Genomic DNA, 26,408 nt, shown 5'->3' on the forward strand with positions numbered 1-26,408 from the left:
GTCTAATTTGTCTGTGTGTTCTTTTACTGTTATTTTGGTGCTATTTAAAAAAAATGCATTCCTCGGCTGGGTGTGGTGGCTCACGCCTGTAATCCTAGCACTTTGGGAAGCCAAGGTGGGTCAGATCACCTGAGGTCAGGAGTTTGAGACCAGCCTGGCCAACGTGGCAAAACCCCATCTCTACTAAAAATACAAAAAGTAGCTGGGCATGGTGGTGGGTGCCTGTAGTCCCAGCTACTCAGGAGGCTTAGGTGGGAGGATTGCTTGAACCTGGGAGACGGAGGCTGCAGTGAGCTGAGATATTGCCACTACATTCCAGCCTGGGCGACACAGCAGGACTCCCATCTCGGAAAAAAAATAAATAAAAATAAAAAATAAAAAATTGTGTAATTATAGAAACCTTGGAAAGATTGTTATTCAACTGATATTACGTAAGGTATTTATTTTGTAAATTAGTTGCAATATTAGAATTTCTATGTCAGTCTAGAGTATTTATTTCTCTGCTGTTACTGTGACCTTAACACATTGAAAGAGTTATTATTTTGCTTTGCCACCCCGTACGCATACTTAATTTTTGTTATTTTCCCAAATTCCAATTATCTTTACAAGATCATTTTCTTTGTTTTTTAAAAGAGCTAACCAGACAAGAAAATTTGCCCTTGTTATTCCCACTTACACAGCTTGTCTGCCAAACGCTTTATGCCATTATTCTCATCAGTCTCATTCTCAGGGGTTTCTCTGAGCAAATCCATACAGAAGTGGAACTATGTGACACTTCCTGCTCCATTCTCATGCTTCATCTTTAATAGGTAAATTTACCATTTTAAATAGTTTTAAAATTATCTTCACTATGTGTACTTTGGATTTAATCCTACTAATAATTAAGAGGCTCTAAGAATCAATGGATTTAATCCTACTAATTATTAAGATACTCTAAGAATCAATGTAAAACTAATTTTAAAGCCAGTAGCATAATTTTGTGAGTTATGCCTGAGTATTCAAAAATCCTAACAAGTCAAAAATATTAAAATTAATATATTTAATCTTTCCATTTAAATACTTCCATTCCATAAACTTCAGAACCAAAGTTAGATACTAACAAGAGACTGTAGATAAATACAGTGTCAATAGTATCCAGGGACTAGCCCATATGCTTGAAAATCTTATTAATCATCAATAAAGTACCCCACCATAAACAAATACACAATAAAAAGTTAAGATACAAATAAAGACAGACCAATATATGAATAGACTATTGACAGAAGAAAAACAAAAGGGAATAAAAGGATATGAATTAATGCTCAAACATATTTCAATCTGAGAAACAGCAGATAATACTGTATATTACTTTAAACTTCTAAAGTAAGAAAAACTGGAAAGCTGGGTAATTCTAAATATTGTCTGGGACACAGTGATACAGAAACACTTCTGTCCATCTTATGGGAGAGGAAAGGGCAACCTATAACGTAATTCCAGTTACATACTGGATCACCATATGACCTAGCTATTCAGCTCCAAGGTACATTTTTCATGTATGTCCATAAGTTTATTTAGAACATAACACTGATGACCTTATTTTTAAGGTTGAATTAAGCTAGTGGTAATATATTCCATAGCAGGAGAATGGAGGAAGTACATGTCCATAATCACAAGATTTGAATAAAGGATGAAAGCTTCATGATGTAAAACATTACATGGCAGTTAAAAACCATTGGCTAGAGGTAAGCCCATGAAATAGAGGATAGACTATATTTTGTTGTATTTTGAGTGAAAAAGATAGACAAAAAGAATTGTGAGATCTACAATTCAATAAAACATGATAATTTAAAAATAATACCAGCCGGGCACGGTGGCTCATGCCTGTAATCCCAGCACTTTGGGAGGCTGAGGCGGGCAGATCTCGAGGTCAGGAGATCGAGATCATCCTGGCTAACACGGTAAAACCCCATCTGTACTAAAAATACAAAAAATTAGCTGGGTGTGGTGGCGGGCGCCTGTAGTCCCAGCTACTCGGGAGGCTGAGGCAGGAGAATGGCGTGAACCCGGGAGGCGGAGCTTGCAGTGAGCCAAGATCGTGCCACTGCACTCCAGCCTGGGCAACAGAGCAAGACTCCGTCTCAAAAAAGTAATAATTTAACACCACAAAACTCCAAACCAAAGAAAAAAACCCCAAACAACCCAGACACTTCTTACTAGAACACGTTCCATGCTTTTCTCTCAGTTTCTGGTAGCCCCATGTGTTCCTTGACTTGACGATGTTCTTCCTGTGTCTTCACATTGTCTTCCCTCTGTACATCTGCCTCTGTGACCAAAGTTCCCTTTTTTTTTTTTTTTTTTTTTTTGAGATGGAGTCTGTCGCCCAGGCTGGATGGAGTGCAGTGGCACGATCTCGGCTCACTGCAACCTCCGCCTCCCGGGTTCAAGTGATTCTCATGCCTCAGCCTCCTGTGTAGCTGGGACTACAGGCGCCTGCCACCACGTCCGGCTAATTTTTTGTATTTTTAGTAGAGAGGGGGTTTCACCCTGTTAGCCAGGATGGTCTCGATCCCCTGATCTCGTGATCCACCCGCCTCCACCTCCCAAAGTGCTGGGATTACAGGCGTGAGCCACCCCACCAGGCCCAAATTTCCCATTTTTGTAAGGACACAGTTATATTAAATTAGGAACTAACCTAATGGATTAATTAACATGATTACCTGAGGTTCTGAGGGTAACGACTCTAACATCTTTTTTGGAGACACAAACACTTAACATTGCCCTATGAATTTCTGCAGTTCTTTCAAAGGCAGAGTGAATAGTAATCACAGCAATTTCAAGATAAACAGGCTTCCATTGTGAGATGGCTTGTTTAAAGAAACTATTAATTCTCTATACTCTTCTGATCACTCTGTTGTTCACATTCATTTTAGACTTTCTCTTCCAAATCACTTCTGGTGCTTTCCTTCCTGCTTTCATTTCCTTCAATGTTCTAGTTCTGTTATGTTTTTATTCCATCAGCGATTTCTTAAATTTCTCTTTTCAACCTTAAGTGGTTTTTCTGAAATTATAAAATTTACTGTGAACATTTCAAACATTTCCACGTGTGCATGAAGTTAAAGTGAATGTTCACTCTGACACTCCCCTCTGCCCCATCCCTTCCCTCCCTCTACACCCAAGGAGCAAATACCATTTAACTGGGTGAGAATCCTTCCAGACACATTTTTTGTCTGCTTACAAACATTAAGATTTCTAATTCGTCTTTGCATGACTGACTTGCCAAGTGAATTCACCGTCCACATTTCCTCTGTGAGACTAATTGAAGTGCACCAACTGTGAATGGTCATAACTAGTCCCACCCCCACAATCATTTCTCACAGATTAAGCACCATAAGAGCATAGTGCTTTTTATCTAATTTGTTCATTAAATGTAACAAAGTTACAATAACAAACATGAACAAGAAAACATGTTTTACCTTTACCTCCGCCGGGCACAGTGGCTCACGCCTGTAATCCCAGCACTTTGGGAGACTGAGGCGGGTGGACTACCTGAGGTCAGGAATTCAAGACCAGTCTGGCCAACATGGTGAAACCCCGTCTCTACTAAAAATACAAAAAACTTAGCCGGGCGTGGTGGTGGGCGCCTATAATCACAGCTACGCAGGAGGCTGAGGCAGGAGAATCCCTTGAACTCGGGAGGCAGAAGTTGCCATGAGCTGAGATGGCACCACTGCACTCCAGCCTGGGCAACAAGAGTGAAACTCTGTCTCAAAAAAAAAAAAAAAAATTTTCTTTACCTCAGTCATAAACTGAGTATTTGTGGAAAACATACAGAAGTTCATAACTTTTACTGACTTAAAAATGGGTGCTAAACAAGTTTAGGTCAATATATTGCACCTGTTCTCATGTGTTTTTCCTATACTAGACAGTAAGTTCCTTCCCTGCTCAAGGGTAGGACCCATAGCCCAGCCATCCACTGCATCCTACTCTTCCAAATATGAACACAACAGTGAGTGGCCATGGAGCTAAATGACAGGTGTCTCATGAGATTCTTGCCTATCACAGCAGCAAGTTCATAGTAGATCCTTTTACCAAACACTTTAAGACTGTACAGAAAGAGTTGAAAGCTAAGAAAAACCCCAGGCTGTCCTTTATCCCATGGAAAACGTCACTCCTGCTTTGGGACAAACTGGGGCCTAGGTCCTCAGGCCTGGAAAGAACCCTTTGATGACAGCCAATATGTTTCTAGAGGGATTTCTCCAACTCTCTTGAACCCAGGGCCTTAGGTACAAGTACAGCCACAGCTACAATACATGCAGCCTTCCAAAGAGAGGATGCAGGAGGGTGGTAGTCCTCAAGAGTCAACTCTCCTTCCCAGAGGAAAGGAAACTGTGCACTCTGTCCTGAAAAAACAAAAACAGAGAACTCTTAACTCACCAAGAATTGTATTTATAGTATGTGCAAAAGGACCACAGTAAAAGGTACATGCCCACTATGAAAACATGAAATACATATGCAGTGCTTTAAAAGTTTGTGAGGAAAGCTCAAAGTGAGAAAATAATTTTCTGTTTTTCACACAATACATGTTTTAACCTAACATTGTCTCATGTAGCTTGAAAACTAAAAGAAAATCTCACAAAAGGAATTTCAAATTACCATATTCAGGCTAAGTGCTGTGGCTCACACCTGTAATCCCAGGATTCTGGGAGGCTGAGGTGGGTGGATCACCTGAGGTCAAGAGTTTGAGACCAGCCTGGGCAACATGGCAAAACCCTGTCTCTACTAAAAATACAAAACTTAGCTGGGGCACGGTGGTACATGCCTGTAGTCCCAGCTTCTCGGGAGGCTGAGGCAGGAGAATTGCTTGAACCCGGGAGGCAGAGGTTGCGATGAGCCAAGATCGCACCACTGCACTCCAGCCTAGGCAACAAAGTGAGACTCCATCTCAAAACAAAACAAAACTAATTACCATGTTCAATGCTAGCACCAAGGGAATAAGGTCCTGGTGGTTAACTATGAAACTCACATAAACCTGCACACATATGTCCTGATTCACCTGTTAAAATGCTAGGCACTTTATTTTGTAGTAAAACTTCACACAAATGTTTACAAGATCAGACAATGAGATGCCATGTTGTTTTGTTGGGTTTACTGGGTTTACCATGGATTCATCTTAGTTGTGTGTTTTATTTTGCCTGTTTTAGCTGTAATTCAATTCCTAGAAATATGCTAAGGGAGACCTGAAAATACCTCTCTACACAGGATTAAAGAACCTGAGAAATACCAGAAAGAATTAGGACTCACCTGAAAGGGCCAAGAAAGTACAAAGTGATCACTATGTTGCCAGAGAAAATAAAGACAACAAATAGAATGGAATCAGGAAAATGTGAGAGTGCTGAGCATCTGAAACTTTATTAGGCTAGGTGTGGTGGCTCACACCTATAATCCCAACACTTCAGGAGGCTGAGGCAGTATGATCACTTGAGTCTAGCAGTTTGAGACAAATCTGGGGAACACAGCAAGAGCCCATCTATACAAAATAATTTAAGGCCGGTTGCAGTGACTCACACTTGTAATCCCAGCACTTTGAGAGGCCAAGGCAGGTGGATCACTTGAGGCCAGGAATTCCAGACCAGCCCAGCCAACATGGTAAAACCCTGTCTCTACTAAAATTACAAAAATTAGCCAGGCATAGTGATGCATGCCTGTATCCCAAGCTACTCAGAAACTTGAGGCAAGAGGACCATTTGAGCCCAGGAGTTCGAGGTTACAGGGAGCTATGATCATTCCACTGCACTCTAGCCTAGGTGACAGAGCAAGTCCCTATCTCTTAAAAAATAATGTTTATTTTAAAAAATCAAAGCCTTAAACAGTCTTAAGTGGTGCACATTTTAATGTGGCCATCTGTACATGGGTTCTTCTCACCCTAGATATAAAATAGAAGTGTCACATGAAGACATTCTCAGTATTCTAATTTCTTGTAAATTCAAGAATCTCATGACATAAGCCTTCATATTTCTCACAAAGAATTACTCTCCTCATAGATATCCTCCCAGAGAGGTCTGGATCAAAGGCAGCTTCCAAGAAATGTTTGAAGAGCTGCCCTCACTGTCCAACTCTGACAAAGGATGGCAGTGAATGTATGTTAAAAAAAAAAAAAAAAGGGGGGGGGGAATAAAACCCCTTTACCTCTCAAACATTCCCCTACCAAAAAATAAAACTGATCTTACAGGGAAGTCTGTAAGGACATAAAGCAAGAAGATACCTGTGACCGAAGGTTTTCATAAGTTCATAGAGAAAATCCCGAGGTGGGTCAAATTCCAGCATGGCTCTTTATAGGACAAGTAAGTGAGAAACTGGTCACAGAAAGTTTTCTCACATCAATGACAATTATGTAGTAACTTTTCATTATGACGCTCGGATAGTAAGATTTTTCCTCTGGCCAAAGACTGTCCTTAAGAGTTATATTTGGAATGTTTCTCCAGCCTGAGTCCTCTGATGTTGATGGAGTGCCTTCCACATTTCCCTCTGGCATGAATCCTTCTGCAGTGAGAACTGAGTGGTGACTGAAGGGATCCTTACATTCACTGTATTCACAGGGTTTCTCTCCAAAGTGACTGCTCGTGTGTTAGTTAAAGAGCTGAGGAAGAAAATGAAGTTTCCTGACATTCTTTGCACTCGAAGGGCTTCTTCCTCCAGTGTGGGTCCCATTATGAATGATAAAATAAGGACAGTGGGTGAAGGCTTTGCTATATTCATTGCAACAATAGGGTTCTCTCATGTATGGACTCTTTGGTGCTGCAGAAGGTGTGACCTGCGTTTGAAGGCCTTTCCACACTCGATACACTTGTAGGGCATCTCCCCAGTGTGGATGACAGAGTGCTGAATGAGGTATGTGCTCCGGTGAAAGGCCTTCCCACACTGGGTGCATTCATAGGGCTTCTCCCCAGTGTGAATCCGCTGGTGCTGTATGAGTTCTGAGCTGCATCTGAAGGCCTTGCCACACGCCATGCAATCATAGGGTTTCTCTCCAGTGTGGATGATGTAGTGTTGAATTAGGTGGGCCCTATTGCTAAAGGCTTTCTTACATTCTTTGCACTCAAAGGGTTTTTCTCCGGTGTGGGTCCTGTTATGGCGAATGAAAGTAGACCGGTGGGTGAAGGCCTTTCGACATTGACTGCACTCATAGGGTTTCTCTCCAGTGTGGATTGGATGGTGCTGCATGAGGTATGACCTGCGTTTGAAGGCCTTTCCACACTCAAGGCACTTGTATGGTTTCTCCCCAGTGTGGATGAGGTAGTGCCGAATGAGAGTTGAGCTCTGGCTAAAGGCTTTCCCACACGCGTTGCATTCATAGGGTTTCATTCCAGTGTGAACCCTCTGATGTCGAACAAGATACCACTTCCTGTTAAAACCTTTCCCACACTGCTTGCATTTGTAGGCATTTGTCCCTGCATGAATCAAGGCGTCTTTCCCTGGTTGCTGTGAGTCACATTCATGGAGAACATCTGCTGATAACCATTCTTGTAATGCCCTGGAGTGCAGACCATCATCTGTCCCCAAACCTTCACCTTCAAGGCTCGCTTTCCCAGGATGGGTCTCCTTGTGGAGGCCTGTCTCTGGTGTCATTCCCAAAAGCCCTTCCTTATCCCTAGATCTCCCCAACCTCGAGTCACTTGAGGTTGAAGATGCCACAGTCAGGCTTCCCCGGAGAAAGGCCCACTCAGATAAGACTGGCGGGTAAGTGGTTGGCTCTCTGGTATGAACTTGCGTTCTGTCACCTGAAGGGCATCAACAAACAAAGGAGGGGTCTTTTAGTGATTAAATATAGAAAAACACAAAATAACCACTTCAGTAGGAAAATGAAGATGAAAACAGTGCCTATGATAACTGCTGCATTTTTACATCTCTAACCCAGGCTACCAAATACTTCTTATGGTTCTTGTATCCTTGACACCATTAAAGGGAAAATCTGGAGATCAGGCTGGACCAGGGGACAGAGGATCTGGAGTAAAGACATTCCTCTTTACAGTTGAGAGTAAGGAAGAGATAATAGAGTTTTGATGACATTGTCTGAGGGGCATTTGCTTCCAGAATTGAACCCTTACATCCATCTGACAAGGGATCAATAACCAGAATATATAAGGAGCTTAAACAACTCTATAGGAAAAAATCTAAGAATCCGATTTAAAAATGGGCAAAAGATCTGAATACACATTTCTCAAAAGAATACATACAAATGGCAAACAGGTATATGAAAAACTGCTCAACATAACTGACCATCAAAGAAATGCAAATCAAAACTACAATGAGATATCATCTCATCCCAGTTAAAATGGCTTTTATCCAAAAGACAGGCAATGACAAATGGTGGCAAGGATGCGGAAAAAAGGGAACCCTCATACACTGTTGGTGGGATTTTAAATTACTACAACTACCATGGAGAACAGTTTGGAGATTCCTCAAAAAACTAAAAATAGAGCCACCATATGATCCAGCAATCCCAGTGGAGGTATATATCCAAAAGAAAAAAAAAAAATCAGTCCATCAAAGAGATATCTGCACTCCCAGAGATATCTGCACTCCCATGTTTTACTACAGTACTATGCACAATAGCCAAGATTTGGAAACAATTTAAGGGTCCATCAACAATGAATGGACAAAGAAAATGTGGTGTGTATATACAATGGGGTACTATTTGGCCATAAAAAAGGAGATCCTATCATTTGCGACAACATGGACGGAACTAAAAATCAAAACAATTGAAATCATGGAGAGAGAGAGTAGAAAGATGGTTACCAGAAACTGGGAAGGGCAGTAGGGTGGAGTAGGGAGGAAGTGAGGATGGTTAATGGGTACCAAAATAAAGTTAGGAAAGAATGAGTAAGACCTGGTATTTGATAGCACAACAGGGTGGCTATAGTCAACAATAATTTATTGCATACTTTAAAATAACTAAGGGTATAACTGGATTGTTTGTAACACAGAGAAGGGATAAATGCTTGAGGTGACAGATACTTCCTTTACCTTGATGTGATTATTATGCATTGTATGCCTAAATAAAAATATCTTATGTGCCCCAAATATGTGTACACCTATGTACCCACATAAATTAAAAATTAGCTGGGCATGGTGGTGCGTGACTGTAATCCCAGCTACTTGTGAGGCTGAGACAGCAGAGTCGCTTGAACCCAGGAGGCGGAGGTTGCAGTGAGCTGAGATTGCACCACTGCACTCCAGTCTGGGCAACAAGAGTGAAACTCTGTCTCGAAAAAGAAAAAGAACTGAAGCCTTTTGGTGCTATGAGAGTTTAAGGAAGTGGCACTTAACAAGATTGGAAAGAAAAAGAGATCATGGAAGGCTTTCTAGAGGAGGTGTCCCATAAGCTGAGTCGTACAAGAGAAGCCAGAATCATTGTGAGAGAGAGGAAGTGGGAAATGGGTTGAAGATGAGGAAGTAAAAATGGGTTGATTCACCCTTTGGGCACCAGATGCCTGGTAAAACCAATATAAAAGGGTGATTAGAGTTGGAGGAAGAGAATGAAGATCCAGCACAAAAGGGATAGAAGGACACACAGGAACAAATGGTACAAAAGGCCTAGCAATGATAAGATCTGACAAGTTTCTGCTGTGTCAGGAGGCACAGTGCATGGCGGACAAGAGGGTACCGGAGACAGAATGACTCAGTTCAAATCCTGCGTCTGTCAAGTGGGTTGATACTGGAGGATGACTTTCTCCACCAGGTCTCAAATTCCTCAACTAAGAGTCATGAAGTTAAATGAGAAAATGCACAGTTCTTGATGCAGCACAAGTGTTCATTAAATTGTGGGACATTGGCCGGGCGCGATGGCTCACGCCTATAATTCCAGCACTTTGGGAGGCCGAGGCAGGCAGATCACGAGGTCAGCACGAGGTCAGGAGATCGAGACCATTCTGGCTAACATGGTGAAACCCCATCTCTACTAAAAATACAAAAAATTAGCCAGGCGTGGTGGCGGGTGCCTGTAGTCCCAGCTACTTGGGAGGCTGAGGCAGGAGAATGGCGTGAACCCGGGAGGTGGAGCTTGCAGTGAGCCAAGATCGCATCACTGCACTCTAGCCTGGGCGACAGAGCGAGACTCCGTCTCAAAAAAAAAAAAAAAAAATTGTGGGACATTACCCTTATTATTCTCATTGCTACACTGGGCAATTTGGGTAAAGGAAGTGACACGAGCAAGAACAACTTCACTGCTGTGATCTGAAGAACGTAGCAGCTGTGCTTCATAAAGCAGCGAACATCACATGCTTAGAAGACCCGAGTGCAGCAGCAGTCTCATATCTGGCTGGTGGGGATGGGAAATGGTGCGGCTACTGTGGAAAAATATTTGGGGGTTTGACTTAAATCTAAACACAGATCTGTCTCTTGACTCCACCAGTCGTCTCCTGGGTGTATATGCAACAGAAATGAGTGTTCATATCCACTAAATATTATGGAAAATAGTATTCATAGCAGCATTCTTCATAATCTCCAAATAATGTAAAAAATACCCATGCCAACCAATAGGAGAGTGAAGAAATAGATCCTGATGTTTTCACACAATGTTATCGTACACAGCATACAGGATAAACCCAGCTCACGGACACAACGATGGTGAAAAGAAGAAATACGCAAAAGAGAAAATGCTTTGGGGCTCCAATTATGCCCATTCACAACATTAAAAACTAATCCCTAGGGAGAGAGTCTAAACGGTGGCTCCCACTGCAGGAGGAGCTACTGACAAAGACAGGGTGACAGGAACTGCCAAGGCGCTGGAAATATTGTAAATTTTGACCTAGATGAAGAATTCAATTTGTAGAAATGTAAAAATTTAAGCTGAGCCCTTCAAATTTGTACTTCTTATTGTGTACATAAGATTTTTTTTTTTTAGTTTGAGAAATTTTAAACAGAAAAATATTAAAGTCAAGTGTAAACATCTCTTCCAAACATGAGACAACTCCAAGAAGCTCGGCTTTACAAGTGGGGCCAACACAAGTTACAGGGTATTGTAAGTGAAAAAGCATTTTGTCTGTTTCCCCCAAGTGTAAGCAATTTGACTACACTTTGTTTTTTTTTGTTTAAACTTATATTCACTTTCTGGTTTTGTATTGAGCACACTTTCTATGTTGAATATAGAGAAATTGAAGGCACAGACAAAGCAGAGATTTTTTTAAAAAGCAAGTTCCCTGAGAACACAACAGGTGTGATGCAGCCACTGGCAAAGACACTGACCGTGACTAGAGGTAAGATCTCCTCCACAGAGGACAAGAGAAGCCAGGTATGAGACTGAGCAGATGAATCTTTAAGAACATTAAACACACATCCTATTTTTAACATGAAATTAATTATATACTGAAACATCAGCTGCTGGGGAAGTGCTGAAAATCTGAAACACATCTGAGTGGCTGCGGGAGCTGGTGCAGGGACAAGAGCTGCCCAGAGGAATGGGGCAGATGCGGGGAGACGTGTTCGGAGCCTCTGGTAAGGCTCAGGCAAAAGATGACGAGAGCCTGGACTAGGGTGCTGGTGAAGGAGCCAAGAAAAGCAGTGGAGGTGATGGACTCAGGAGATATGGATCATTTAAAATGAGCAGGACTAGGGATGAATGGATGCTGGGTTTGATGAAGTTAGGTGGAGTCCAGGAGCTATGTGGCATGTTTCCAGCCTTCTAACCTGCTTGGATAGTAAGACATTCTCTGAACTGAGTGTCTTTTTAGGCATCAGGAGCTAAAGGTGCCTCTGAGACACTGAAGTGGAGATGTGGGGAAAGGGAAGGGGGGTATTTGGAACACAGGGTTGCAGATGGGGCTGGCCAAGAAGCCCAAGGGGAGAGCCCATGACTCAGTGGTGATACAAATCCACAAGGCAGATGACTCCAGCTACACTCATCAGCACATATGTAGGGCAGGGAAGTCCAAATGTCACATTGGTGTTTTTCAAGACAAGAGGGGCAGGAAGACATGGGGCAAAGGGCTGCTTCTGAGTCTCTGATGGTCTAACTGGAGGATGCATGAGTGGATGGAGAAGGTGGAAAAGAGTGGGATTCAGGGCATAATGCCGACAGTAATATCAAGGGGAGGAAAATCCCCTTTCTCTGAGTCCAGAAAGAAATGTGTGACACTACATTTATGATGATTAAAACTGTTCATGCATAATATCAACTAGCTGACATTTGTTGATCCTTTGGACCAAGAACTAAGCAGTGTCATGCGTTATCTCTACATCCTCTAACAACTCAGTGACACAGAAATTATATCACTCTGATTTTTTTGAGTAGAGGAGCCTGAGGTGATGTAAACCAAATCCATTAATTCTTTTCCATGGGCACACAGCCAAGTCACATTTGTCAGTCCTGAGCATCCAGGTGGCCAAACGCCTAGTTCTTGTCAAGATTATGTGGTTGCAAAATATGTGTACAACGGGGTATGACTTCTCCCCTTCTTGTTCGCCTTCTACCAGCTCGATTGAGCGAGAGCAACCATAAAGATTCCTGTTCACAGCAGAAGGTAACTGTGTCTCTGAATAATTGTGTGGCTCAGTGCTCACCTGATGATGGACACTATACCCCAAAGTGAGTCAGAAACAACCAGGCCCCCAGGAGGCCACAAGGAGCAGTTTCACACAGAAATTCAGAGGTGGTGGTGCCCTCACATTCTGAAGACTGCCATGACTCCACCTGACCAGCTGGTGGCTGCTTACCTGCACAGGTGGGGTGTGAGAGGCCTCTCTTCACTGTCCACAGCTCCTGCCCATGCTCTAGCAGGTGGACCAACTCTGGTTTGGGAACCCGATGCCCTGTTGATAGCAAAAGAAATAGAATAGAGGTAATCTAATGAGAAAATGAAAGTCTCTCCATCCTGCCTAGGACTTCATGACAGGGGCCAGACATGAATGAAGCTGCTACCAAAGTAAGCAAAATGCTGATGTGAGACCTGAAAATCAAGTGAGTGAACTGTGTTCCCCATAAAAGTCGTACGTTGAAGCCCTAACACCCAACGTGACTGAATATGGAGACAGGATCTTTAGAAGGTAATTAAGATTAAATGAGGCTATAAGGGTGGAGCCTTAATCTGACAGGATTATGGCCTTATAAAAACAGGAGGAGAGGGAGAGAGATCTATCCTGTGTCCCTCCACCATGTAAGAACACAGCAAGGCAGCCATCTGCAAGTCAGGAAGAGAAGTCTCATTAGGAATCAAACTTGCCGACACCTTGATCTTGGACTTCCCAGCCTCCAGAAGCATAAGAAAATAAACTCTGGCTGCTTAAACCACTCAATCCATGACATTTTATTATAGCAGCCAAGGAGATAAAGACAGGTACAAATCCCATTGTTGGGCTACAACTGCCATGGAGGGTAGTGCTATCTGTCTACACAACACCCACTGCCCATGATCTCCGTCTATGGAAGCCAACATTGTTCAGGCACACAACACTTTGACAGCCATGGGAAACTGCAAAGGTGAGCCGCTTCCTCCAGAAGGCATTTTCTTTCTTTCTTTTTTTGAAACAGAGTCTCATTCTATTGCCTAGGCTGGAGTGCAGTGCTCGGCGCACTGCAACCTCTGCCTTCCAGGTTAAAGGGATTCTCGTGCCTCAGCCAACCCGAGTAGCAGGGATTACAGGCATGCAAAACCACACCTGGCTAATTTTTGTATTTTTAATAGAGACTGGGTTTCACAATGTTGGTCAGGCTGGTCTCGAGTGCCTGGCCTCAAGTGATCCTCCTGCCTCAGCCTCCCAAAGTGCCACTGCACCTGGCCTAAGAAGGCATTTTCTAACGAATCTAAATCATTGCTTCTCAAACACCTCATGCTTTCAGAACCACTTGGGGATGCCTGATTCCAACCTCAAACCAAATGAAACACAATTTCTTCATGTGAGACCTGGGCATCAGTACTTTCAAAATGTGCCCCCCAAAATTCTGGGACCCAGATGGAGCTGAAAACCACTGGCTGAGGCTGGACATGGTGGCTCATGCTGTAATCCCAGCACTTTAGGAGGCCGAGGCAGGAGGATCACTTGAGACCAGGAGTTTGAAACCAGCCTGGCCAACATGGTGAAACCCCATCTCTACCAAAAATATAAAACATTAGCCAGGTATGGTGGTGTGTACCTATGGTCCTAGCTACTCAAGGGGATGAGGTTAGGAGGATTGTTTGAGCCTAGGAGGCAGAGGCTGCAATGAGCTGAGATTATACCACTGTACTCCAGCCTGAATGACAGAGCAAGACTCCATCTCAAAAAAAAAAAAAAAAAAAAAAGGAAAAGAAAAACCACTGGTTGAAATAAATTGGTAAATGCAAGAGTCTTCATTAGGCAGGTGACCAAAGCTGGATTCTCATTGTGAAAAGAAAGCATTTATTCCAAGGTGGGAGGAGGGGCTGACCATGGGGGCCGGCTGCCCCAGTCAAGGCTGCAGCATCCAGCATCCCTGTGAGGAGCCAGCCTGAGGACAATACAGAAGCCTGAACCAAGAAGAAGGAACAAAGAACTCTGACATCCTTGATGGCATCACGGGGCTGCGGCACTGAACAAGCCTGGAGCCAACCACACCTCGGGCTTCTCATCAGGCGAGTTGGTGAATTTCCTTCCAGGTGAAGCCAGTTTGATCTGGTTTTCTGTTATATGCAGCCAAATGCTTTCCACTAGATGTGGTGAGTAAAAGACAGGATTCTGTATGGAAAACCAATGACTGAGGTACAAGGACCCACAGAAATACCCAACTGGGAGATTCTGAACCATAGCCCAGGATTCCTTCAGACATGTCACAGTAAGGTCCACCAATGTGTGCTATGTGCCTGGCTTTGAGTTCTGGGACAGGGCTGTGGGAAAAGTGAATCAGATGATCCTTTGGCTCTCCATGAGCCAAAGTGACATGAGCTGAGCTCCCTGTCACTTTTCACACACTGGTTCCTCCACCTGGAACACCATTCCCCTCCTCTACCTCCTTCCATCCAGCTAACTCCTACTCAACTTTCAGGTCTCAGCTCCACTGTCACTTCCTGAGATGCCCTCTTTGGAACACCCACAATAGGTTATGATGTTCTGCTTATTTATTCCTAAATTCTCCTCATTTTTCGTTCTAGAACTTATTTCAGCTGTCATCTATGGATTGATGTCTACCTTCCCAAATGAACTTGGAGTGTGCCATCACTTCTAATAACTTCTTTATCCTGACCCATTTTTGTTAAATATTGTATTCTAAAAGGGAACCTTGTTTTGCTGTGGTAAATGAGAAAGTCAATTTCACTTCCTACAAATAGAAGTCTGCAATCACAACAAAATCAAAACAATGCCACTAAGTCCCAGCAAGCCCATGTACCTTTCTCAGGGCTGAGTTGGAGGCTGTCCCCTCTGTTAAAAAAAGAAATGAACTGCACTGGGGCAGTAAAAGGAAAATGAAAGACTCAGCGCTGATCTGAGACTTTATTTATTTATTTATTTTTTTTTTTTGAGATGGAGTCTTGCTCAGTCACCCAGGCTGGGGTGCAATGGTGTGATGTCGGCTCTCTGCAACCTCTGCCTCCTGGGTTCAAGCAATTCTCCTGCCTCAAACTCCAGAGCAGCTGGGATTACAGGCGCGTACCACCACGCCCGGCTAATTTTTGTATTTTTAGTAGAGACGGGGTTTTACCATCTTGGCCAGATTGGTATCGAACTCCTGACCTCGTGATCCACCTGCCTCGGCCTCCCAAAGTGCTGGGATTATAGGCGTGAGCCAATGCACCCAGCCAATCTGAGACTTTTATGACAACAATTAGCATGCTGGACAAAGAAAGTAAAAGGAATGGCTTCATCAGGGTATCAACCCATGCCATTTGAGGACATTCCTGTGTACCCTCTAAAAACACCTTCTGGATCAACACAGCATGGGTATCCAGCATCAGAAAACAACTAATGGCCATGCAGGCACCCACATGCCTTTTTACAGATTATATTGCTTAGGAAGATATCCAAGGGGCACTGAGGACAAATGTCTTCTGGGGGGCTGCCTGACTCACCCCCTTCTCTAAGAACAGCCCAACCCCCATGGCCTCTGCTTAACAGGGCTGTGGCCACAGCTGACCCCACCAGGATGGCCAACCAGTTTCCTTCTTATGCAATCTGGATTAAGGACCTCAGAATGGGCTGAGCACTGGAGTGAGGGTTTGTGTTAAAAGGACATTTTCTACCCCAACAATCTCTGATGCAGACAAAGGGAGACTAGTCAGGAAGAGGTGGGACCAGAAAATTGCAGGGTCTGTGAAGAGAAAGGTGGGCAGTTCCAGTGACCTTTTTGCCTGACCAAGAATCAAGAAGAAGATTAGGGTCCTCCTCAGGGATGAGAGGTGAGCCATTACCTAGTGAAACCAGGAGCCCACAGGTCTCCAGCATCACCTCTCGGTACAGGGTCCTCTGGGTCAGGTCCAGCTGTCTCCACTCCTCCTGCGTAAAGGTCACAGCCACATCCTTGAAGGTCACCAACATCTGGAAAGTTCAACAGAAGTAATGCTATTGGCCTTGTGTTGTCGGATAGGATCAGAACCTGTCACTCAGTCTCTAGTCAATGTGCAGAGAGATCCAGGTCTGAATCAACTAGGTCTCCTTAGGGCTGACTTCCGTGCAGGACTCAAAGGGGAGGCAGATACTGCCTTTTGACATAACACAATTGTGCCTGAGAGAAATGCCTTCTATGGGAAGCTGTTGAAGATGACACAAACAATGGCAATCCCATGAGGACTATGGGAAGCAGACAGTAAGTGCTCTGGCATATTAAAAGAATGGAGGAAAATGACTGATACTAATCCAGCCATGGTAAGAGCAACAGCAGCAGCTAAGTGTGGCGGAAAGAAAGATAGATCAGACTGTTGCTGTGTCTATGCAGAAAAAGGAAGACATATGAAATTCCATTTTGATCTGTACTAAGAAAAATTATTCTGCCTTGAGATGCTGTTAATCTGTAACCCTAGCCCCAACCCTGTGCTTGCAGAAACATGTGCTGTATTGATTCAAGGTTTAATGGATTTAGGGCTGTGCAGGATGTGCTTTGTTAAAAATGTGTTTGCAGGCAGTATGCTTGGTAAAAGTCGTCACCATTCTCCAGTCTCAAGTACCCAGGAACACAATGCACTGCAGAAGGCTGCAGGGACCTCTGCCCAAGAAAGCCTGGGTATTGTCCAAGGTCTCCCCTCACTGAGACAGCCTGAGATATGGCCTCACAAGAAGGGAAAGACCTGACTGTCCCCGAACCCGACACTCATAAAGGGTCTGTGCTGAGGAGGAGGAATGAAAGAGGAAGGCCTCTTTGCAGATGAGATAAGAGGAAGGCATCTGTCTCCTGCCTGTCTCTGGGAATGGAATGTCTCTCAGTGTAAAACCTGATAGTACATTCTATTTACTGAGATAGAAGACCGCCTTATGGCTGGAGGTGAGACATGCTGGCGGCAATACTGCTCTTTACTACATTGAGATGTTTGTGTAAAGTCAAACGTAAATCTGGCCTATGTGCACATCCAGACACAGCACCTTTCCTTAAACTTATTTATAACACAGAGTCCTTTACTCACATGTTTTCCTGCTGGCCCTCTCCCCACCATTACCCTATAGTCCCGCCACATCCCCCTCACCGAGATGATAGAGACAGTGATCAATAAATACTGAGGGAACTCAGAGACTGGTGCCAGTGTGGGTCCTCCGTATGCTGAGCGCCGGTCCCCTGGGCCCACTTTTCTTCCTCTATACTTTGTGTCTTATTTCTTTTCTCAGTCTCTCGTCTCCACCTTGCGAGAAATACCCACAGGTGTGGAGGTGCAGACCCCCTTCACTAAGTCCTCTGGTCCTCACTGTGTCCCTGTCAAGCTAAACCTTCCTTAGCTGTGGTAAAGCAAATAAATCTGACACTTGCCAGCTATGTGACCATGATGATGTCACATGATCTCCCTAAGGATCGATTTCCGAATCAACACAATAATTATTCCCACCTCAGCAGGCAGCTCTAAGAACTAAACAGAAAATGTTTACTTAGGCAATCAGTGGTGTGCCTAGCACATGTAAGTGCCTGATGTGTTTGGGAACTTTATTAATCCCTGACAGGCCCAGAGGTAAATGTCGTTATCACTTCCATTTCACAGCCAGCAACCAAAGGCTCAGGGAGCTTTAGAAGTCACACACAGCTTCATGTTTAAAAAGCAAAAGCAGCATTTGAGCACCACTAAAACACCTCACCAAGCTGCCAGAGGGCAGGCAGGTGGGAGTGAGGGGTGCTAGAGCCAGCACTGCCAGGATGGGTGTGGAGGGGCAGCCCTGCAGAGACCTGAGAACAATGTCCTAGCCAAAGGGAAGTGCAAGGGCAAAGGCTGAAAAATGGGAAAGAACTTGGCAAGCTCAGGACTCCCTGGATGAATGCAGTGAGAAAGGGGAGAATGGAAGAGGAGAGGAGAAGGAAGATATGGTCAAAAGGGCAGACCAAGCAGAGCCTTGCGGACCATGCTGGCGGGAGGGGGCGGATTTATTGGAAATGTGATGGGAGTCCCTGAAAGAGAGGCCTATTCAATCAACAACCATTTATTAAGTACAATGTATGTACTTAAGCCTGGCTGTTCTGAGTCTTGGGAGCACGAAGCAACAGGCACTCACATTCCAGGGTGGGAAAAAGATCGTAAACAGGCAACTAAATAAATGAGTAAGGCAATGTCAGATGGCCTTAAAGATTCCGATGACAAGAAAACAGAGCAAGGAGACCAAAGAGATTGGTCAGCTTTAAACAGTGCAACAGACGAGGCCTCTTTAAGCAGTGGACACCAGAGGGAGTCGGAAATAAAGCGAGGGAGGGAGATGTGGATGAGAAATCAACAACTACGACAGGAGCTGACAGTAATCTGGGCTATCATGAAAGTCATCAGGGTGACTGCTAGAGAGTAACCCTGGGCCTCATGTGTTATCTCCAAAGGGACACCACATCCTACATACCATCACCTCTGAACATTTTAATGGACTCGTTTTTCACCTGTAACTAAATGTCTTAAACAGGAAAATATAGTTAGTTGCAACCCAGCGTCACTTGCCCCAAACTGAAAGACAAATTCCGCAGCCTGCCCTACCACCTTTTCTGCCCTGGCATAGCAGCAACTGCAAAAACGCTCCTCCCACTTCCTTCAGCCGCTGCCCTTCGTTTTGTAGAGACAGGAGGCCAAGGAGGCCAGAGGGTCAGACTCCTGCTGGGGTTGAGTCTCTAAACCTAGCACAGGCCCAGGGAGCATCTCCGGAAACAACATCCTGAGCGACGTCCCCGGACCGTGCTGTGCACTGCAACGGACACACACACATCACCCAGGGAGCCGTTCAAGCTTCCTCAACCCAGGGGGGAAAGAGTAAATATTTCTACTTTCCGCGTGCAAAAATGAAGGACGAGGACAGTAACGGGACTTGTTCAAGGTCGCAGGCCCGGGAAAGGACACGGCTGGAAGTCACAAGGAGGACCGCGGTCGCTCCTCTTACCTGTGAAGTGTTCCGGGTCCCTAAAAGCCCTATTGCACACCCCAACACCGCACCCCAGAAACGGGGACGCTCCCCACGCCACCCCGGGGCTGCATTCCGGACTCGGGGCCGCTCGACCCCGTTCTAAGCCTCTGAGAAGCAACGGCAGGGACTGCACTGCGGAGGACCCCGAAACGCCGTCCTCCCGCTCGTCGGGCCCGGCACGCTGAGGCCGGCTGGCCGCGGGAGCCGAGCCCATCTGCTCACCTGCGCTGCGTCCTTCGCCTCTGCCATCCGACCGTTGGCAGGACGAGGCCGCGTGGGGCAGCTCCCACGGACTCAACACCCTACCCAGGGTCCTACAACGGTGCGGGTGAGCCCCAGTCTCCCCACCATCCTTCCCAGCACAGTTCCGAGAGTGAGGACCAACGCGCCACCCCGCAAACGTCCACGCCAGCGAGGCCAGAAGTCCCGCCCCTGTGTCGCGGCCGCCTGTCACGCCTGTTCCTGTGCCGACGTTGGTCCGGCGCACGCGTCGCCCCACTACCTTCTGGGTAATGTAGTCTTGTCCGGTGACGGGCCAGGCTTGGCTCTTTTTCCATTTTTATGATGCACACCATGATTGTGTATATCTCAGATGATCTTAGTGGAGCAAGTGTACATACTGGATTGTACATTTTTAAAACTTCCTATTGTTCGGATGCCTCAACGTCCCTACAAGCAGGCTGTGAGCACTCGCCCAGGCACCCAGGTGAGCGAGTTTGATAAAGGGGGCCCTGCCTCGAGGTTCCCTGCTTGCCTCCTCTGAGTGACCCAGTGACATTCCCATGTACCAGTAAAATCTTACGCCTGGTTACTGCGTCCTCCTCCACCCTGACCCCAGGCACTGTCCCTGGGACTGGCGTCGATCTGGATCCCCGTTCCTGTGTGGAGCCACTCCCGGGACGTGCTCATGGGGTTCCCTCTGTGGGACGTCTGCGTCCTCTGGGAGGACTGGTGTTGCCCAGGGCTCGGGAAGGTCTCCAGGGGCCGTGAGACCCCCCCACTTCCGGACCCCAGCTTCTTGACACCATTGCGAGAAAGAATTCGGGGACAAGTCAAAATGAAGCTAACGGCGAAAAGCTTTTATTGAGAAGGAAAAGTACACATTTCTGAGAAGAGTGTACTTTTCCCAAGAGAGGAGGGAAGTGCGGACGAACGAGGGAGAGCGGGTCATGCACAATGGAGTTTGGGTTTCTAATTTTATGGGCTCTTCTAATTAGGGGGTGGAATAATCATGAGGTTTTTCTAGGAAAAGATGGAAATTTCTTAGAATTGGGGTTCCAACCATCTTTATACTAAATGTGGGCGTGCTTGGCTTGGCCTGGCACTGGTGGATGTGTGATTTAGTGCGACGATAAGTGTATAATTAGGTATGGGGTAGGAAATGGGTCAAATCTAGCATCATGGGGCAGCCTAGCGCCCGTCTAGTTTGTTAAGGTCTCATCAGCCCAGTCCCCTTGTTTGGGTAGCTAGTTTTAATAGCGTGATGTTTTCCCCCTTCTCCTGTGACCACACAGCATTCCTATTTTTTGAGTGTTTCTTTAGAGAGTGGAATAATTATTACGTATTCTGGAAGAGGAGGGAAATTCACGGATGCACCTGGTTACTGCCCCCTTTCTCTCTTATTTGATTTTGCCCAGAAGAGTCATGGACGTGTCATCCCCACTGGGATTTTGGCCATTCTCTCTCTTATTTTGGGTTTTCTGTTATCCTGTGGTTTATTTGCCTAGTTCTTGTTTTTATTTATTGTTTGAACTTTTCCATCATCCTGCAACCACCCAGTGCTGTTCCTATATCACTGTGAGTATAAACATCCTTTAACCTTATAGGCTTCTTGAAGTATAATTCCCAAGACCATGTTGCAGTGGTCCTTAAAGAACAAATAAGGCAGAGAGAAACAAACATGTTCCAAATTTTGTTCACAGAAGTAAACCTTACTCTATTGTTAAAGGCTGTAGCTAGCTCAAAAGAGGTTTCCTTGACTCTGAAAAACAAAACAAGGATCAGCAATGTTCCAAGAGAAAGTCAAAAATATTATTTCAGTTTTTCTATTAGTTCAGCCTATTCTGTTAACTGTTGTTCTGCTTGATATTTATAAACATTTTGGCTTTTCATGAGTCCTGTATGTTTTCCAGTTATCAGAAACCTGCATTTAAGAATACGTGTTAAAGTCCTACATCTGATTATGAATCATATTTTGAAGAGGATTAAAACAAGATAACAATTGTCTGTAAATTACAAAATGTCCAGAGTGGTTAGTCAAAAACATGATTGACCAAAAAATTTGGTTATCTCTGTGGTTTACAATAACTTAACATAACAACCTTAATTGTGGTTGATAGCATATACTTTGACATTAGAATTTTCAAAATCCTGTGCAATTTTGGAACGCATATTAACAGTATTTGCTGAAATATAACCTGAAGAAGATTAGACATCATTTTGGCAATCCCATGTAACTAAACATGTCAAATAATCCTGCTTACCTCTTTTCTAGATGCCCCCGGGGGCCCTCTGTAGCATCCAAAAGCTAGGTGTCAGGAAAGACAATTGATTTGTGGAAGTCTGTTAAATATGTTAACAGGCTTAAAATATTTGATGTTATGTAATAGAATTCCAGATTACTATGTTATTTATTTTGCCAAAATGATGACTCAAAACTTTGAAAAAGCAAAAACCTTTCATTAGCTGTTACTATTACATGAAAATTGTGTTTGTTATGCCCAGACCGTTTATTCCCCGAAGAAGACCACCAGAGTCCAGAGTCAAAGCTAAGCAGCAAGGATCTTTATTACGGGTTCGAACCTGGAACTCTCCCTCGCTCGTGAAACGAGACGGGCAGGAGAGCTCCCCCACTCAGCTCCGAACAATGTTATATAGTTTAAGAAAAGTGGGCATAGAGTTATTATACAAATCAGATATATGATTGGCTAGTGTTTGAACAAGGCGATTTGGCTAACTATGATTGGTTCCTGCCATTTCTGATATTTTGGTTCAAACTTTGAGGCGGGAGAGCAGGTTTATGGCAGCAAGAGTTTATCTTACTTAAACACGTCTTGTGACCTCGCCTCAGAACTTACAAAATCTCTGGTATGTGCAAAACAGAATCTCTGGTACGTGCAGAAAACCAGGTACTCACAGAACTTATGAAATCTCTGGTATGTGCAAAGATTAGAGAGCAGAACAAGGGTGTAGCGGGTGGGGGGCGGGTACACATCTATCTTTGTGTCCTTTCATTTCCCCCTTCTCATAAGTAACTGGATGTCCAATCTTGGATTTCCAGAGTCTTATAATATAGCCTCACTTTCTGGATGCAGGAGAGGCTGGTGATGGCTACGGAGGACCATTAGCTGGATGGTATCAAACCTTTCTCTGACAAATTGTAAAATTTTATTTACCACACAGGGGCCTATAGTGAATAGAAGTAGTAAAGACATTAGGGGGCCTAAAAGGGGTGCCAGAAGGGAAAACATTGAAGAGCTCCACCAATTGTTAGCAGCTGTAGTGAATTGTTGCTTTTTCATTTCTAAGCTTAGTTCGTGTAGGCGTTGGACTCTTTCCTCAACTAACCCTGACTCATTTATATAGAAACAGCATTCTTCTTTGAGGAACATACAGGTACCTCCTTTCTCAGCCGTGAGTAAGTCTAAGGCTCTGCGGTTTTGAAGGGTGACCTGTGCTAGGGAGGTGAGCTGCCGCTGAAGGGAGGCTAGGGAATAGGCGGAGTCTTCCATAGCAACAGAGAATTGTTGTAACAGCTTGTCGTTTTCTATCATGGAGTGTTGTAGGGCCCCTCCTGCTAACCCCGCTGCGACGACAGAGGTGGTTAAGGATATTCCGGCAATTAGTGGTAGAAAAACTGCTCGTCAGGCCGGGCGCGGTGGCTCAAGCCTGTAATCCCAGCACTTTGGGAGGCCGAGACGGGCGGATCATGAGGTCAGGAGATCGAGACCATCCTGGCTAACACGGTGAAACCCCGTCTCTACTAAAAATACAAGAAAATTAGCCGGGCGAGGTGGTGGGCGCCTGTAGTCCCAGCTACTCGGGAGGCTGAGGCAGGAGAATGGCGTGAACCCGGGGGAGCGGAGCTTGCAGTGAGCCGAGATCGCGCCACTGCACTCCAGCCTGGGGCACAGAGCAAGACTCCGCGTCAAAAAAAAAAAAAAAAAAAAAAAACTGCTCGTCTATGTCGCGCAGTTTTAGTTGGGGCAGTCCCTGCCCAGCCTATGAACTCTGCCGGGGTTAGCAGTGTCAGTCGGGGAACTAGGGTAACAGGGATACACAACTGTCCATCAGAGATGCTTTTGGACAGAGTTTTTAACAGAGTCATATTACACCAGAAGAACACACCAGGGGGAGCATATATGGGACTATTACGGTATGTAGCCGATTGGTTACAGAGGCTGTTGCTAAATGCCGAATAACAATAGGGGTATTTCTCTTGGTATGGGTCACGGTACAGGGCCACGTCGGGTATCGTGACTATCGATGAGTTAAAACCTGTATAGTTTGTGGGAGGGGAGGATAGAGGAACAGCCGTTAATGGTGGTCTTCCTAGGGTTGCACACATAAAGCAAGAGGACAGGTCACCTAAACCAGTGAGGTTGGCGAATGCTAGCCCTTCCCATAATAGAGTTAGCCAGGAGAAGGGCTGCAAGTCTTGTGATAGCTTGGTTTCTTGCCTGTGGATTTGTGTGTGGATTAAGGGTTGAATCTGGACTAGACTTCTCCACAGATATAAATGGCTACTGGGCCAGGTACTAGTTGATGAGTAATATACTCCCCCATGTTGTGGGGTTGTCCACCGAGAGTCCCATGGGTCTCTAATTATCCAAGTGTAAGTGACGGGAGACTCAGTTTTGTAAAAATACCACCCTTGTCGTTCTCTCCAGTATCGGACAGAGTGCATCTTACAGTAGCTATATGGGCAACCTGCACTCTGGTGCCACCAATAATTTTTACAATTATATTCAGTTTGATCATATTCAAAACAGATCATGGGTATTGCTGGTTGGGCAATCTGGAACCTAGTGAAATTGAGGTAAACTATAGTATTACACCCTGAGGGGGGGCAGTCTGCGCTAGCTAGCAGTTTACCCGCTTGGGGGGTTTCCCCGGGGTGAGTTTTGTTCTCATAGAGCCAGAACCTCCAGACATAGGGATTAGATGGCGCAGCAGTGAGGAGAGTCAGATGCATAAGGCATAAAAGCATAGGTAAGCTAGACATGGTTACGGCTATGGGGATGACGGCGCAGGGTTAGCTTTAAGGGATTGTTCTTAGCTTTGTCTACAGTCCATGTAACCGGTGCTCCAGACGGCTCGAGAAGGTCGGATGTTGGGTCCACTGGTTTGACGTGTGTGTAGTGGATCCACGAAGCGATGCCTTCTACTTTGAGAGCGGTGGGAGTAGTCAGGAGTACTTGCAGTGGTCCTTTCTACCTGGGTTGAAGAGTTTCTTGCCGGTGGCGCTTGACTAGGACCCAGTCTCCCGGCTGGAACGGATGAGGCGTTGGCGGAGGTCCTGCCTCGTACAGTTCTCGTAGTCTGGGCCAAATTTCCTGGTGAATTTTCTGTAAGGCTTGTAAGGAGAACAGGAGCTCAGAGACATTTTCAGTTTCAGGTTTGAGTAAGTCATCTTTTAGACTGGGGACCAGGGGTGGGGGTCTGCCATACATGATTTCATATGGTGTGAGGCCTAGTCTGTAAGGGGTATTTCGGGCCCGGAACAGAGCGTAGGGGAGAAGTACTACCTAATTAGCGCCAGTCTCCATGGTCAATTTAGTTAAGGTCTCTTTCAGAGTCCGATTCATCCTTTCTACCTGTCCTGAGCTTTGGGGCCTATAAGCACAATGTAATTTCCAATTTGCCCCCAGAATGGAAGCCAAATCCTGACTTACCTTAGCAACAAAGGCTGGTCCATTGTCTGACCCTATTTGGACGGGAAAGCCATACCTGGGGAGGATTTCTTCCAAAATTTTCTTTGCTACAACCTGAGCAGTTTCTCTCTTAGTTGGGAACGCTTCTGTCCATCCTGAAAAAGTATCTCAGTCTCTGACGTTACAGCCGCTCCTGCATACCGCTGGCCTTGGTGGACGTAGCTGCTGCCATCAGTGAACCAGGTGAGTTCTGTGTTGGGGAGCGGACGATCTTGCAGGTCCTCCCGCACCCCATGCACCTGAGCCAGTATCTCAGTGCACTCATGGGACGGGGCATCCAAGTCTGGATTTGGCAGCAGTGAAGCAGGGTTTAAAGAGGTTGGGGGCAGAAAAGTTATTCTGAGGGGGTTTAACAGCAGTCCTTGATAGTGGGTGAGCCGGGCGTTACTCATCCATCGGTCCAGCGGCTGCCGGAGGACGCCTTCAATGGCATGCGGGGTTATAACGCGCAACTCTTGCCCCATGATAAGTTTATCAGCGTCTCGGACCATTAGGGCGGTCGCCGCGATTATCCGGAGGCAGGGTGGCCAGCCAGCAGCCACTGAATCTAATTTTTTTGACAAATAGGCAACTGGCCTCTGCCAGGGGCCTAGGTACTGTGTTAACACGGCTTTTGCAACACCCTTACTTTCATCCACGTATAAGTGGAAGGGCTTGGAGACATCAGGGAGCCCCAGCACGGGGGCTGATAACAAGGCAGTTTTGATTTGCTGAAAGGCCAGCTCAGCCTCTTCCGTCCAATTGAAGGGCTGCCGTTCCTTTGTTGCCTGGTATAGGGGCTTGGCTAACTCAGCAAATCCGGGTATCCATAACCTACAGAACCCTGCCGACCCCAGGAATTCTCTCACTTGCCGTGTTGACTGGGGTCTAGGGATGCGTAGGACTGTTTCCTTTCGGGCTTTGGTTAGCCAGCGTTGCCCCCCTTTTAATAGGTACCCCAGATAAGTTACCTCCGACTTGCAGATCTGAGCCTTTGTTGCT

At 45.3% G+C, this 26,408-nt stretch overlaps 1 protein-coding gene across 5 annotated transcripts; it reads right to left on the minus strand.

The window, feature by feature from the left end:
- Window positions 1-1,024: 1,024 nt before the first annotated feature.
- Window positions 1,025-19,960, minus strand: ZNF550 (zinc finger protein 550). 5 transcript variants are annotated; one of them, XR_001441571.3, is made up of 6 exons: window positions 19,717-19,957; window positions 16,335-16,461; window positions 12,691-12,786; window positions 6,242-7,757; window positions 3,581-4,379; window positions 1,025-2,576 (listed from the first exon to the last, which is right to left on the minus strand). XR_001441571.3 is itself a non-coding variant. In XM_015125072.3 (4 exons), exons 1-4 carry the CDS (start codon window positions 19,741-19,743, stop codon window positions 6,754-6,756), a joined length of 1,254 nt encoding a protein of 417 aa, XP_014980558.2. In that variant the 5' UTR covers window positions 19,744-19,960; the 3' UTR covers window positions 5,028-6,753. The 5 variants fall into 5 exon arrangements, 1 of the variants encoding a protein (XP_014980558.2); XR_013409749.1 differs by having other exon boundaries at window positions 1,025-1,860; window positions 3,482-4,379; XR_013409748.1 differs by having other exon boundaries at window positions 1,025-1,860; window positions 2,616-4,379.
- Window positions 19,961-26,408: the final 6,448 nt, after the last annotated feature.

Source organism: Macaca mulatta, chromosome 19 (genome assembly GCF_049350105.2).
Source record: "Macaca mulatta isolate MMU2019108-1 chromosome 19, T2T-MMU8v2.0, whole genome shotgun sequence".
Lineage (NCBI taxonomy): Eukaryota > Metazoa > Chordata > Mammalia > Primates > Cercopithecidae > Macaca > Macaca mulatta.

Excerpts from the sequence above, each read along its gene's own strand:
- ZNF550 (XM_015125072.3), bottom strand. The coding sequence starts at position 19,743 with ATGGCAGAGGCGAAGGACGCAGCGCAG. Across the intron at positions 16,462-19,716 it reads AGGCGAAGGACGCAGCGCAG|ATGTTGGTGACCTTCAAGGA; the intron begins GTGAGCAGATGG and ends TGAACTTTCCAG. Across the intron at positions 7,758-12,690 it reads CTCACACCCCACCTGTGCAG|GTGACAGAACGCAAGTTCAT; the intron begins GTAAGCAGCCAC and ends GATGCCCTTCAG.